General features: G+C 48.4%; 1 protein-coding gene across 1 annotated transcript in view; it reads right to left on the bottom strand.

Annotated features, from left to right (window-relative positions):
* Nucleotides 1-14468, bottom strand: part of LOC142571121 (uncharacterized) — a 136953-nt gene that overhangs the window by 72653 nt on the left and 49832 nt on the right. Inside the window, exon 5 of the mRNA XM_075679708.1 lies at nt 8004-8175. Coding sequence (XP_075535823.1) covers nt 8004-8175 — 172 coding nt within the window. The remainder of the gene's footprint in view (nt 1-8003; nt 8176-14468) is intronic.

The raw sequence follows: 14468 nt of genomic DNA, 5'->3' as shown, positions 1-14468 counted from the left end.
AAGGGCACAGGAGTTGTCAGGTGAAGCAATGACAAAGGCCCAGCAGAGGGCCAAGGTTTATTATGATCGGACAGCCAGGGCCCGTCGTTTTGAGGTTGGCGATGAGGTCATGATATTGCGCACATCGCTAAACAACAAACTAGACGTGCAGTGGGAGGGCCCAGCACGAATTGTTCAGAAACTGTCGGACGTTAACTACGTGGTAAGTCTGCCAGGAAAGCGGAAAGCACAGCAAGTTTACCACTGTAATCTGCTCAAACCTTATAGACAACGGGAAGCAGTGGTGTGCATGATGATAAACGTTCCTGAAGAGCTTCCAGTCGAGCTTCCGGGACTAGGCTCAGTGACGAACAGGGAAGACACCGGTCAAGTCATTGGTGACCTTATCAGTAAAGCACCGCTGTCGCCTGAGCAGAAAACCGAACTACACCAGCTATTACAAGAGTTTCAAGGTCTGTTCTCTGAGAGGCCTGGTAGGACTTCTGTACTTACTCATGATATAGAACTTACCTCCCCAGAGCCAGTACGATCCAAGGCGTATCGGGTGTCACCCCGCCAGAGCGATATTATGGAGGCTGAGGTAAAGAAAATGCTACAGCTCGGTGTTATTGAGGCAGGTGAGAGTGATTATACCTCCCCTTTGATTTTAGTTGAGGTACCGGGCAAGGAACCTCGTCCTTGCGTCGACTACCGCAGGCTTAATTCCATCACTAAGGATCAAATTTATCCGATCCCTAACATCAAGGAGCGCCTTGAGAAAGTTAGTAGCGCTCAGTTTATTTCCACCCTAGATCTTGTCAGGGGTTATTGGCAGGTTCCACTTACAGAAGAGGCTAGTAGGTATGCGGCGTTCATTTCACCAATGGGAACATTCCGTCCTAAAGTGTTGAGTTTTGGTTTGAAGAACGCGCCATACTGTTTTTCAAGTCTCATGGATAAAGTGTTGCGGGGACAGCAAGAATTCGCTTTACCGTATCTAGACGACGTAGCGATATTCTCCGCATCCTGGTCTGAGCATATGACACACTTGCGGGCAGTGCTAACCCGCCTGCGCGAAGCGGGCTTGACAGTAAAGGCTCCTAAGTGCCAGTTAGCACAGGCCGAGGTTGTCTACCTCGGTCACGTGATTGGTCAGGGTCATCGCCGCCCCTCTGAAATAAAAGTGGCCGCTGTGCGAGACTTTCCGCAACCGCGCACCAAGACCGATATTCGGTCGTTCTTGGGTGTCGCCGGCTACTATCAGAGGTACATCCCTAGGTACTCTGATATCGCGGCTCCCCTGACGGATGCTCTAAGAAAGACAGAGCCTCAAACAGTCGTCTGGGACGAGACCAAGGAAAGAGCTTTTAGCGCCCTAAAGAGTGCCCTAACAAGCCAGCCTGTGCTACGATCGCCAGACTATACAAAAGGGTTCATTGTTCAGTGCGATGCTAGTGAGCGAGGCATGGGCGTTGTACTGTGCCAACGGGAAAATGGAGAAGTAGAACACCCCGTCCTGTATGCTAGTCGTAAGCTGACCAGTCGTGAGCAGGCGTATAGCGCCACCGAGAAAGAGTGTGCATGTCTCGTGTGGGCCGTTCAGAAATTGTCATGCTATCTAGCCGGCTCGAAGTTTATCATTGAGACGGATCACTGCCCTCTCCAATGGCTGCAGACCATCTCTCCCAAAAATGGCCGCCTCCTGCGCTGGAGCCTCGCTTTACAACAATATTCCTTTGAGGTGCGTTACAAAAAGGGGAGTCTCAACGGTAACGCCGATGGCTTAAGTCGAAGCCCCTAACGTAGGAATCAGCCTCAAAATTGTTTGTTACTGATGTTTTCTTCCTGAGGCAGGATTTTTTTTTTTTTAACATATTGCTTTTGTTTAGTGTTTCAAAGTGATGATATGCTTTCTAGTGCAATTTTTCAATTTGTGGACGCGTTCTGAGTGATGCTAGACTACTGTAAGGAACTAGGCAGTGGTATAAAAAGGGGAAAGAGCCTGGCAGGGCTTAGTGAGGGTTGTGCCGTGCTTGCTGACTGAGCGGTTGAGTTTCAGCGTAGTTCTAACGCTTGCCGGGAACGAGAACAAAAATGTGAACTCTCCCGAAGTCACTTTGCAGTGTCCCGTGCGAACCTGAACGAGAGAACGAGGCCTTCTCTGTGCGCTGCGCTCAAGAAACGTCGAGGGACGCCCGACTTCGGTTATGAGCATCATCGAGCGACATCCCTCCGGACAGCGGATGCAGTCCCCTGTCCATCGGGATCTCCTTCCCCCGGCGGGGCGGTCTGTTGCGTTTCGCCTGCGACACGTGGTTTTGCCGGCGCGACTGCGGCGGGGCGGCAGACATTTTGGCCCGATCGTCGTCGCCGCAACACTCATCGCCAGGTGTTTCCAGGCGCGACTGCGGCGATGCGACCGCCTAGGGATCATCCTCGCATTCCAGTCATTGTGCCCGAAACAGGCGATGCCAAAGCAGGGATCTCGTTCCAGTCATTGTGCCCGAAACAGGCGATGCCAAAGCAGGGATCTCGTTCCAGTCATTATGCCCGAAACAGGCGATGCCAAAGCAGGGACCATCCTCTCATTACAGTCATTGTGTCCGACCGGCAGCGCCACGACAGGGTGCTACGAGATCGTGCTCGACATGGTGCTACGGCATCGCTACGACAGTGTGCGTCACCATTAGCCCATTGTATTTTCACGTGCTCGTCTTTTGAGGGGTTCCTTCTTGCCCTCAACTGCGAGAGTATAAAAACAGCTGCCCCCGGACGCCAAAAGGAGGGCTCCGATTTCTTCTGTTGAGTGAAGTGCTCTCCCGTCTCTCTACTACGGTCAAACCTGACCGCCAACTCTTTGCGATGTTAAAATAAACAAGTTGTTTCGTTGTTACCAGTCGACTCATGCTTTGCCGGGACCTTCGGATGCTTCCAGTTGTACCCCAGGCCGCCAGGCCAACGCTACCCTTGGGGCTTGCGACCCAGGTACAACCACGGGCGTCAGCGCCGAGTTCCCAACCGATCGTACCAGCGGTCCGATCAAAACACTGTAGTGTCAGATAGTTGTGCAATTCGTGCAAAGCAAATCTATGCTTTCACATTCTAGTCCAATGCCCAGTAGTTTCTGCCAAAGCCTCCAGTGGGTAACACCGTCATAGGCTTTTTCAATGTCAAGGAAAGACAGATATAGCGTTGATTTTTTCTTAATTTTCATTTCTATAGCCTGGGTGAGAGTGAATATATGGCCACTTGACCTGCGAATTGGTCTGAAGTAGTTTTGAAATTCTGTGAATATGCTATTTGATTCACAGAATTTTTGTAGTCTTCGATTGGTGATTGCACTGAACAGTTTTTGGACATTTCCCAAATATAAATATCGGGCCGTAGATATTCTAGTGGTTTTCCTTTGCCCTTATGTATGAGGGTCACTCATGCTTCTTTCCATGCTGGTGGGATTTGACTTGAACCAAGGACGCTGCTGATGTAGTGTCGGTAGTCCTCTTGCTTTTGTCTTTAATGCATTTAGGAATTCATTGGGGCCATCATCGGGGCCTACTGCTTTTGGGTTTTTGAGATCACTGTGCATTGTTTCAATTTTTTTTTGGATATTGACCTGAGTATGCTATGTTCTTTCTTTCTCCTCTTCATCTTATCAGTCGTTGTATTTAAAGGAGGTGGTGTGTGATCTTGTGGATTGTCTTGCAGTGTGGTGTCAGGTATGTTTCCATCTCTTTTTGTGTTGTCAAGTCTAAAGGTAATGTGTATAGCAGTGCTTATCATTGCAGTGTCTTTTGGTTAGAGGGAGTCGACATACATCCTGAACCTTTGACTGTAATCTTTTCGTTCCTTTATTATAGGGCTTTCTTGTTTCTTGAAGGTGGTGCCAACTTTGCTGGCTACCAAGTGTTTAACCTTTTGTTTCTGGCTTAAGTAGGCTTGCCATGCATTAGCTTCTTCAGTGGTTTCCTTTTCATTTGTATGGCGGTGCAGTCTGTATATTCTTTTGCATTTTGATATTTTCTTTAACTTCCTTGTCAAATCAGGGTGTTGGGCGGGACCGGGTCAACCCTTTTGTCTTGCCAAGGGTTTTGCTTACCACTTATAGGCATTGTTCTGTGAACTCTTCATAGGTTTGGGTGCTTTCTATTTCTTCTTCTAGTTGTGATTAACTCTTCCAATTTATATTTATCTCTCATCTTCTAGTGTCTTGCTGTGCGTGTTGTCTTTTTCTTTTGTGTGGGAGGTGCAGTGGTACTTAAAAGTATTTTAATTCTATTGTGGTCGCTACCACAACTGCCTGTTTTGTTTTGGTCAATGTGCATTGATTTTATTAGGATATGTTATGCAGTGGCGTGGCTCTTGTGTAACACGTAGTCAATGGCTCATTTTTGAGTTTGTTCTGTCTATGTGTAGGAGGTGCCTTGGCAGAGTGAGTCTAGGTTTGCTATGGACAGGAGGCATTCTTCCACTAGTTTGCGGAAGCCCACTGCATCCTTTTCGTTGCCTTCAAACTCCATTATTAGGCAGTTGAAGTCGCCCAGGAGGAAAACAGGGTGTCCACTCTATTTTTGTTAGATATTCTTAGTGATTCATTCATATCGCTTTCTATTCGAATATGCATCTTCAGATGCTGTAGCTATGTATATCACACATAGATATACGTTGCGTTTTTCTATTTCTAGTTTGACCCACATGTGTTCTTTGCCGGAGTTTTGGTACTCTGCAGTATAGATTTTCTTTGTGGTTTGTGCAAGGAATGCAACCCGTCCCCCACAATTTATGCCCTTTTTTTCTATCTTGGCAATAGCATAATAGACCGCTGTGTTTATAGCGATCCTCGTCATTTCTAAGGAGTTAGCGCGTGTAAATCAATTTTTCGGTGGCTGATTTGACACTGGACTTCTTCCCATTTCAGTCTGCTACCACGTTGCATGCTTAGCAGGCAGATGGATAGGTTCTTTTGTTTGTCTCCTGATATTAATTTGTGTTTTCTTTTTGAGTACAGTAGGTGTTGTTAGGATTTTGTCGAGGGTTTGAGATTCTGTGTGTTCTCCTGGCTAACTCGATCCTATTCAGTGTGGTTTACAGGCGTCTTCGTGTTCGGCCAAGCCTTGCTGTCTTCATCTTGAGTAGCCTGTTGACTGTGTTCTGTTCTGCTGTCCTTTTGTGTCTGTTAGGCAAATGGCAAGAATTTTTGTTGGTTGGCTTTAATGAGGCACTATGCCAGTGGCGTCTTGTATGGCCTAATTGGCCAAGTGCTGTTGACATTGCTTTCAACTGTCCTCATTGCCCTCTGGTCTGTTCCACTGGGGTGTATGGGGTTTTGTGGTGTGTTTGTGGGTATTTTTTCCTTAAAAAGGAGTTATGTTTTGGGCTATTAGGGAGCTCATCTGGTCTCCTGCTGCTTCAGTATAGTGGATGTCGTTGAAGTTGTCTTTGTTGGGGTCATCCCCCGTGGTGAGAAATTCTACTTTGGGACCGAGTGAGGCACACACGTTGTTCATTTGTTGCTTCCATTTGCAACAAGCTGCTTCTACTTGGTGGCCTCGTGACTTCAGTTCTGGAATGGCACGTATGACATAGGGCGTTGGGGTTCGTTTTTGGTCAAGGATGTTAATTTGTCTGTGAGGTGTTCTGTGGACCTTTTTAACTCCTGTTTCACTTAATGAATCAGCAGTACCAACGTGGATTGCTAGTTGGAGTGCGATGTTGGAAGAGTCTGCGCGCGCAATTTCTCCTTCAGATCGAAGGCATGTTTCGTGCACAGTTGTTCCCAATCTGGTGGCTATGCCGAGCCTCTGGTCATTGATTTTCTCGTAGAGGTGTTTTTTTTTCAGTCGATGAGCATTTGAGTCGCCAAGCACCACTGTCTGTAAGACTGCGGTAGGCTATTGCTAGGTCGCTCTCCTGATTAGTTGCGGGTCGGGTCTTTTCTTTAGGAATTTGGTAGGGGTCGTGCGGTGCTGTTTTACTGTATTTGGTCCGTCAGTCAGTCAGTCATTCAGTCAAGAACTTTATTGAAGTCCTGAGGAGTTTCAAGCCGTTGGAGGCCCCACGCGGGGAACTCCTCCCGCCGAAACCGTAGGCGACCCCCAAGTCGCTACGGGAACGTGGTGACGCTCCGCCCGTTCTTAGGCCCTCTGGACGGCCTTGAGTTGGAGTGTGAGGTCCGGGCTTTTGAGGGCTTCTTCCCATTCGGGCTCACTGGAGCGAGGGCCCTTTGGTAACGCGGTACATTGCCATAGCATGTGCGAGAGTGAGCAATAAAGTTCTGGGCAGTCTGGGCAATTTGCCGGGATTTCGGAGTTGTAGTGGCTTAGTACGCCTCGTGACGGATACGAGTCCGTTTGTAGCATTCGAAACGCAGCCGCCTGCGCGCGTTCGAGTTTGGCGTGTGGGAGCGGGAATTTGGTTCTGCCTTTGCAATAGTGGTAGGTGATTCCTTGGTAAGTGAGCAGCGCGTCATTAAACTGAATGTGCAGACCCTCGGAGGCCGTGGGACTGTCGCGCCGTGCAAGTTCTCGCGCACGGTCGTGGGCCGTTTCATTGGGGTTAGCTTTTTGCTGCGGGTGAATGTCTTTCCCCATGTGAGCGGGGAACGAGGAGAGGCACCGTTTGCTCTCTTTTGAGCTCGCTAGTAGTACACGCGCTGCTTTGTTAGATACATTGCCGCATTCGTAGGCCGAATTGCGGCACGCGAGTCCGTGAAGACATAAGTAAATGTGGGGTCTGCCATGGCGATGGCTACGGCTATTTGTTCTGCGCTGGTGCTCGTTTTAACCGACGCGGATGATCGTAGCGTTCCGTTGCCGTCCACGACTGCTATTGCGAAAGTGGATGTGCTCCCGTACTGGGCCGCGTCCACAAATGCGGTGGCTTCACGATCCGCGTCGATTCGGTCGAGAATCGCGCGGGCGCGGGCCCGGCACCTACCCACGTTGTGTTGTGGGTGGACGTTTCTGGGAATCGGTGAGACTTTGTATTTGTCTCTAATTTCGCTCGGTAGGGTAATCATGGGTAACCCATGGAACCCACTTTGTTCCATGGGTGTGCACTTGTTTCTGGTTCCTCGCTCTCTTTTGCGGTATGACGAGGAACTAATAGATGGCGCTACCATCCGGTGCGACACTCTGGCAGAGTGCCCTTTGCAATTCTCTTTCTCCTTTGTATATATCTTGAAGACGCACGCCTTTTTGGTGTCACACCGAATGTGGAACGAATTTTGTACCGCTTCTATCCCAGCAACTGATCTCGCTACGCAGTTGCAGTCTGGGTAGATGCGGCCGCCACCTGCGCTTCAGCGCTCGTACCTAGCAGACGACAAGGCACGAAAGGGCACCATTGTGATGTGCGCCCCCTGAATGGTCGAAGAAGCCTCTAGCTTCCACAGTGCTTCCCGTAACAACCAAAGCAGAGTATACGTAGAGAAGTGTCTTGACCTTCGTATAGTTTGTGCTACCTATTCAAGATTTCGTCAGTTAGCGCTCTTGTTCATGTGACATGTCTTGGGAATTTCAAATTTGTTCTTGTATAAATTATGTCTTTGTTCATTTATAGAATATCTCTTCAGAACCCCCCTCGAAATTTGCTATGGAATGGTTGGGCAGCTTTCATAAACACAATATAATTTAGCAAGCACATAATCAAATACACTGCAACAAAATTCCGTACGACACATGAACCTGGAATATATGACCGTCGATAAGAATCAAGACAAAATACTGTTAAAGCACAACAAGAATGTTAAGGCAGGTATAGATTAGCAATCATCATTCTTTTGAAACAACAGAAATTGAGAGCCTTGTTGCAAACACATGCAACCTTGCAAATGGTAACTTGGGTTCTCGGATGATTTTGTGTTCAGTGAAAAAACTTTGTACCGAGCGCAATACTACGAGTACAAGGAAAAATACTGTTTCCGCTGTTCATATTAAACCAGCGCCAGGTGTACTGATTGCACAGCTGCACTTTTCATAGAAGGTTGTTGCTCGTTATACGGTATTCACACATGCGACTGTACATACCTTATATTTTGCGATGGCTTTCACAATTGCATCGGCCTCTGTCGAAGGAATCAGAACATTCTTGCAACCACATCCGAGAGCGCAAAGGCTTAACCAGAATCCACCGATGGCAATAATCGGTGGTACGCAGAGAAACACGTCGGTTTCTTCAAGCATCAGAGGGCTGGCATGTCTGAAAAAATGAAGCAAGAGCATGTCCTCGTAGCTGCCTAATCATTTTATTTCTTAGCTGCATTTTCCCAACATAAAGATACCCCACGATTGTTTAGTGTTTATGACGTTCATTTATCAGCGCGAGCCCGGAACTGGAACCTCTGGCCAGGGCAACCACCTTGTAATGCGGGTGAAGTACAAAAGCATATCATGTGGAAATCATATCATGTTGGACAACCGTGAAAGCATATGTGAAAGCATATCATGTTGCGCTACCGAAATTAAGGAAAATATTCCAGAGTGCTCCGCTATACAACGCCTGTTAAAATTCCTCGATTGCAATAAAAGCTTATGCACCCTGTTCTGCTATACAAGCTCAGGAAACCGAACTGGTTGAAAATAATCCGGAGCCATCCACTGTGGAGTTGTTCAGAACCAAATGAGGCGTTTCACGACATTAAGCCCCGTAATTTAATTTTTGGATTTGAAACTAATAAAGTTGTTTCATATATGGCTTTATAGACGGCCCTTTACGAGTCAAATGGTTCAAGTAGGCAACCGAAATAGTCTACGTCGCGTGGGCTCCATGTCCATGATGAAGCAACGGAGGTATTCCCTTACGGAAGGGATACGTCGCTGGTAATTTCATGGAAGAAAATAATTCGACGTCTTGCGTGGCAAAATGAAGGCATGACTATAAGGCACACGGTATTGGTAGACGTCGCAATAGTTTTGACTACCTTTATTTTGTTTTTTATTGGGCTAATGCTAATTAGAGGAGTTGCATCCGTTTGCTTAGAACGGCTGCCCCCTTTTCCTTTGTCAATACTGCCCAGGACAAAAAAACTCAAGAGAAGTGTAATTTTTTCAAATAATTCCAATACCTAAATAAAACAGAACGTTTAACACATGAAGAGTAAAAGGGCTCTTTACCGTGTGCCTAAATCTAAGTACACTAGCGTTTTCGCGTTTCGCTCAGATCAAATTGTGGGTGCCGTGGCCGGGATTCGATCAGCAACCTCGTGCTCAGCGTTATAGCCATTAAGCTACACCGGCCGGTGCTAGCTGCATCGAGGGAATTAACCTTCTGACTGTTTTCTCAAAACGCATGTTTATTTGATTCCTCACAAAACCAATCGTAATGGGCCTTAGCGTGGCGGGTGCTGCAGTCTCAATAGATAAGTTGGTATATTGTTCGCAAATACAGCAGTAGATTGAAGGGCCAAAACTTATTGCAACGAATTCTGTGATTAGATATGGAAAGCGTCAGTTGAATTAGAGATATAGACTGAAGCTTTTTGTTTTAAATTGGATTCAGTAAAGGCGTACATTTGCGAAGAGCTGTGGAGGTTCACGGCAAGCTAAGGCGGATTTTAACGCATGCAGCGCTTCTGTTCCTCACGACTTTCGGACGAATCAATGCCGCATGGAGCTTTTGGGTGAATCAAGGGGTGGGAATGCAGACAATAGCTTGTACAGTGGACTCTTAATTGTCATCGCCGCTTTACCAAAATTACCAAGTGAGTGCGGTGGATTTTAGTTTTTTCACAAGAGCTTATCAGGAAAAAAAATGTCCGCTTAAGCTGGACCCAATGCGTTTTCACGCTGGAAAAAATTGCTTAGTCATGTCCTTTTCACAGGCGAAAAGTTTCTTACCATACTATGCGAAGATCAACGCAGAATTTTCTTTGTTGTCATCCGATCTCTTTTTGCGTGTGTGAAGGGTAAGGTGTAAGCCCCACTGCCTGCTGGAAAATTCCCGGTTTAGTCGTCACCAGCATGGATAAGCTCATGTGAAACGTTTCGGTAGATTTTTTACATCAACTTGTGAAAATGGGTACATCCTTTACGCTTACTGTATGTTTCCTGGACGTCACACCAGGAAACGTCCTTTATGTTTCCTACATGTTGAAATCTGGCCATTGCTTTTATGTTTCCTTCATGTGCCCGTTCTTTATGCATCCTAGATGTTGAACTGTGCCCACTTCTTTAATGTTTCCTTCATGTGTGCCACCTTTCTTCACCATTTATGTGGTTCCATTGGAAAAACCCTGTATCCTATGTAGACATGCACAGACGAAGAGCTTCCCTGTGCCGATTTTATATTTATGCACATTTTGTGAGTGTTAAAGCTTTGCGTTGGTTTTTATTATAAGGTTAGTGTTCTCTAGAATATGCAGCATACTGAATGGACCTCTGCTTGGGCACAGGCATTCACGCAAGATTGTATTATAACAATAATTTTAGTATAACACTTGCAGTACAGCTTGTGCCTTTGTACCTGAAGTGTTGTTGTTCTGTATATAGTCACGTTACTATCTATACCACAAAAGCTATTTAATCTAATCGAAGCAGACAGATCCGGTCCGACACCTTGACTGAGAGTGCGTCTTCGTCGTCGTCGGCCTCAGCTTCTGCAGAAGCGGCAAACCGTTACACAGGCAGCTGTTAGGCACGTTCACACCGAAGGCGGAGCGGCCAAAGCGGGCAAGCGGAAAGCGGGCAAACCTCCACGCCAGGCGGGTAAAAGCGGGCGGAAAACGAGGCACCTAGCCCGAGCGATCACGGACCGATTTTGTCCGCCCGCCGGAGCTCTCCGCTTTCCCACGGCCAATCAAAACGACGACGACGGTGGCGCGGTGACGACGCTCGCGCGCGCGTTGAGTACAATAAAAATGATGTTTATTTGCATGGACGACCGGTGCCAAGAGATGGCGACACGTGTGCCACGAAAATGCTAGATGCTGCGCCTCCTCTGCGGCGCGGGCCGCCAGGCAAGCCGTCCGGCCTGAACAGGCGCGCGTGCTCACCGCCTAGCTGCGTTGAAAGACCGCTTGGCCGCTTAGACGCTCCGCTTTCGGTGTACGCTTGTGCCATTATCCCCTTCCAGAAAGCGTCGTCTCGACGCTTCAAATGCGAAACGGTGAAAATATGATGCAGATCTCACGCACTGCGGGAATCGATGTAAGCGATGTAAGCTTTCCGTGCTGGATGCTTTTAATGACGATAATTAGCGGTAATGTTGACGGCTAAAGTTTAATTTAATCAACATTTAAGGCACGTTCCCACCGAAGGCGGAGCGGCCAAACCAGGCAAGCGGGCACGCTGGCAAACGGAAAGCGGGCAAGCCTCCTCGCCAGGCGGGTAAAAGCGGGCGGAGAACGAGGCGCCGAGCCCGATCGATCGCGGGCCGATTTTTTTCCATCCGCCGGAGCTTTCCGCTTTCCCGCGGCCAATCAAAACGCCAGAAGACCACAGACGCCGGTGGCGTGGTGACGACGCTCGCGCGCGCGTTGAGGACGGACGACAGCTGCCAAGAGATGGCGACACATGCGCCACAAAATCATTAGATGCTCCGCATCCTCTGCGGCGAGGGCCGCCAGGCAAGCCATCTGTTCTGAACAGGCACGCACGCTCACCGCCTCGCCGCGTTGAAAATCCGCTTGGCCGCTTAGACGCTCCGCTTTCGGTGTGAATGTGCCCTTAGGCTAACGCGAGAATGGTGAGTTGATGTTAAACGTTAGCTTGCAGGCATCACTGCTGTTTGTCAGTGTAGTACGCAGAAAACAGAGGAAGATATGTTTGCTTGAGGTGTTGTTGTGCGCCATATTTTATAACCTCTGAAAGAGTTGAGCGTTGTCATTGCCTCACATGGCACATCGCATTGTGGCAGAACTATTAAATTTGAATTGAAATATAGAGCTGGTACGTGTCAAAACCGCAATCGGATTATGAAGCACGTCGTAGTGGCGGACTCGGGAATAATTTTGGCACCGGGATGTTCTTTAACGTGTCCCAAAATCCAAGTGCACGTGCGTTGTCTAATTCGCGCCCGTCGAAATGCGGCTGCCGCTGTTGGAATCAAATCCACGACCTCTAGCAATGCCATAGCCGCAAGTCTACCGCGGCGGGGAGAGAAGTGCTGATTTGACCGGTCGACCACTTCGGTACTGTCGCCTGGAACCTTGCGGTGCGCTGTAATTAATGCGGCTGTGCTTCTACACGCCCTACGTAAGTTGCCCGGTTCACATACTTGCATGGCGTTTTTTTTCTTTTCAGACATAGCGGCAACGTACTGTACCGTACCTTGAACTTAAGCTTATCCAGTTTCTCGCAACCGCTGCCGTATAGTAGTAGGGTTTCCTTGCCGTCTCACGTCACCTACCCCCTCCCTTTGTACTGGAACTGGCTCTTCTCCTTCCTCCTCTCGACAGCTCTATATACGTCCCCTCTGGCCTCGCACGTTAGTAGAAAGGGAAGCGCCGCACTTTCTACAGTGCTTCTGAGGGAAATCCCGAACAATTACAGCTGTCAAGCCACTAATGTGACGACGGCCATGGAGATCAAGAGGGCATTGTGCACATTCGATGTGGTGGAGTGAAAACGAGTTTCTCGTGTCGCCTTTATTCTGACTCGCGCCTGTCATCTATATACACTCTCTGAACCACCCTCCGATGCGGTGTGCGCGACAGCAGCAGCAGCAGTGAGAAAGTCGAAGGAAGAGGCAAAGGAAGCTTCGCCTTAAAAAACAAAGCATATGCACGGCAATACTGATATAAAGTTTGTAAAGTAGAAAGTGCCACAGCACACATGCATGATGAAGGCAAGTGGAAATGCGAATTCTCGGAGTTAGTGGAATGAGCGGTATATAGTTTCATCCTCGAAACAAGCACAACATCCGTAGGATGCACGTGACGGGATCGCCGACTCGTGTCATCAGACAGAACTTATTAGTTCACCTCGCTGAGGTGACGGAGGACTCTGTAAGGGCCGAAGTAGCGGCGCAGTAACATTTCCGACCGACCGCGTTGGCGAATCTGGGTCCATAGCCGAACTTGGTAACCCAGTTGGTATACAACCTCACTATGGCGAGCATTACACCTCTGGGAGTCTATGGATTGCTGATTCTGGATTCGCCCCCGTGCAAGCTTGCAAGCCGCGTCTGCGAGACGGGTAAATTCCTCCGCGTCAATGGTAACATCGTATTGTTGGCGGAGAGTATGGCGTCCAGCATGGTGGTTGCCTCGCGGCCGCGGAGCAATCGGAAAGGAGTGAACCCAGTAGTTTCTTGAACAGAAGTGTTGTATGCGAATGTAACGTAAGGCAAAACTTCGTCCCAGTTCTTGTGTTCGCTGCCAACATACATGGAAATCATGTCAGCGCGATTGTATTATTTAACCTCTCCGTAAGACCGTTGGTCTGAGGATGGTATGCAGCGGCTCGGCGATGAGCTGTGCCAATTAGCATCATGACATCTTGCATCATCTGAGCTGTGAAAGCTGTACGACGATCTGTAATTACTACTGCTGGTGCGCCATGCTGAAGGACTATGTTGTGGATGAATAAGTGCGTAACTTCACAGGCAGTGGCTCGCTTGAAGCTCCAGTTTCGCAGTATCGAGTCAGGTAATCATTCGCAACCACGAACCAGTGGTTGCCAGCAAAAGACTTAGGGAAGGGCCCCAGCAAGTCCTTTGCAGATTTGTTGAAATGTTTGTGTTGGTGGTGTAACAGGCTTCAGGAAACCGGCTGGGCGCTTAGGTGGAGTCTTTCAGCGCTGGTAGTCGCGGCAAGTTTTCACGTAATGCTTAACTTTCGCAGCAAGCTTAGGCCAGTAGTAGCGTTGTCCAACTGGGAACAAGGTGCGCGTGCATCCGAAATGACCTGAAGAGGGCTCGTCGTGGCAGGCGAACAGAACATCGCCACGCAGCTTGGATGGAACGACAAGGAGATGTCCAGTCGCTGATGTGTAGAAATTCTTTTTATAAAAGATAATGTTGCGGAGACAGGACGAAGATGGTGAACGCGTGAATGTTCGTAGAGGATGCGAACTTCGGCCTTAAAGATAGTCGACAAGTTGCCCGAGTTCTAAATCACCCAGCTGCTGCCGAGCCAATTCAGATATATTGACAGCGCAAAGGAAACGACCGTCATCAGCAACACCACTTGACACCGTTGCAAATGGAGTGCACGAAAGACAGCCAGCGTGGCTGTGCCTCGGTCCAGACTTGTAGACGATTGTTACATCAAATTTTTGAAGACGAAGAAGTCCTGAAGGGTCTTTTGAGATTGGCTAGCAAACAAAGGGCAAGATGGTGGGTAACCGCTCTGAACGGACGACCGTATAAATGTTGCCGAAGCGTAGCTATCGCCCAGACGACAGCTAAGCATTTCTTTTCAGTGGTAGAGTAGTTCCTTTCTGCAGAGGTTAAGGTGCGGCTACCATAATCAATAGCACGTTCAACGCCATCTTGCAACTGCACAAGGACTGCACCGAGGCCGATGTTGCTAGCATCAGTGTGTAGTTCAGCGT

Source organism: Dermacentor variabilis, chromosome 1, assembly GCF_050947875.1.
Source record: "Dermacentor variabilis isolate Ectoservices chromosome 1, ASM5094787v1, whole genome shotgun sequence".
NCBI classification, from domain to species: domain Eukaryota; kingdom Metazoa; phylum Arthropoda; class Arachnida; order Ixodida; family Ixodidae; genus Dermacentor; species Dermacentor variabilis.
This window is presented reverse-complemented; position numbering and strand designations above follow the sequence as displayed.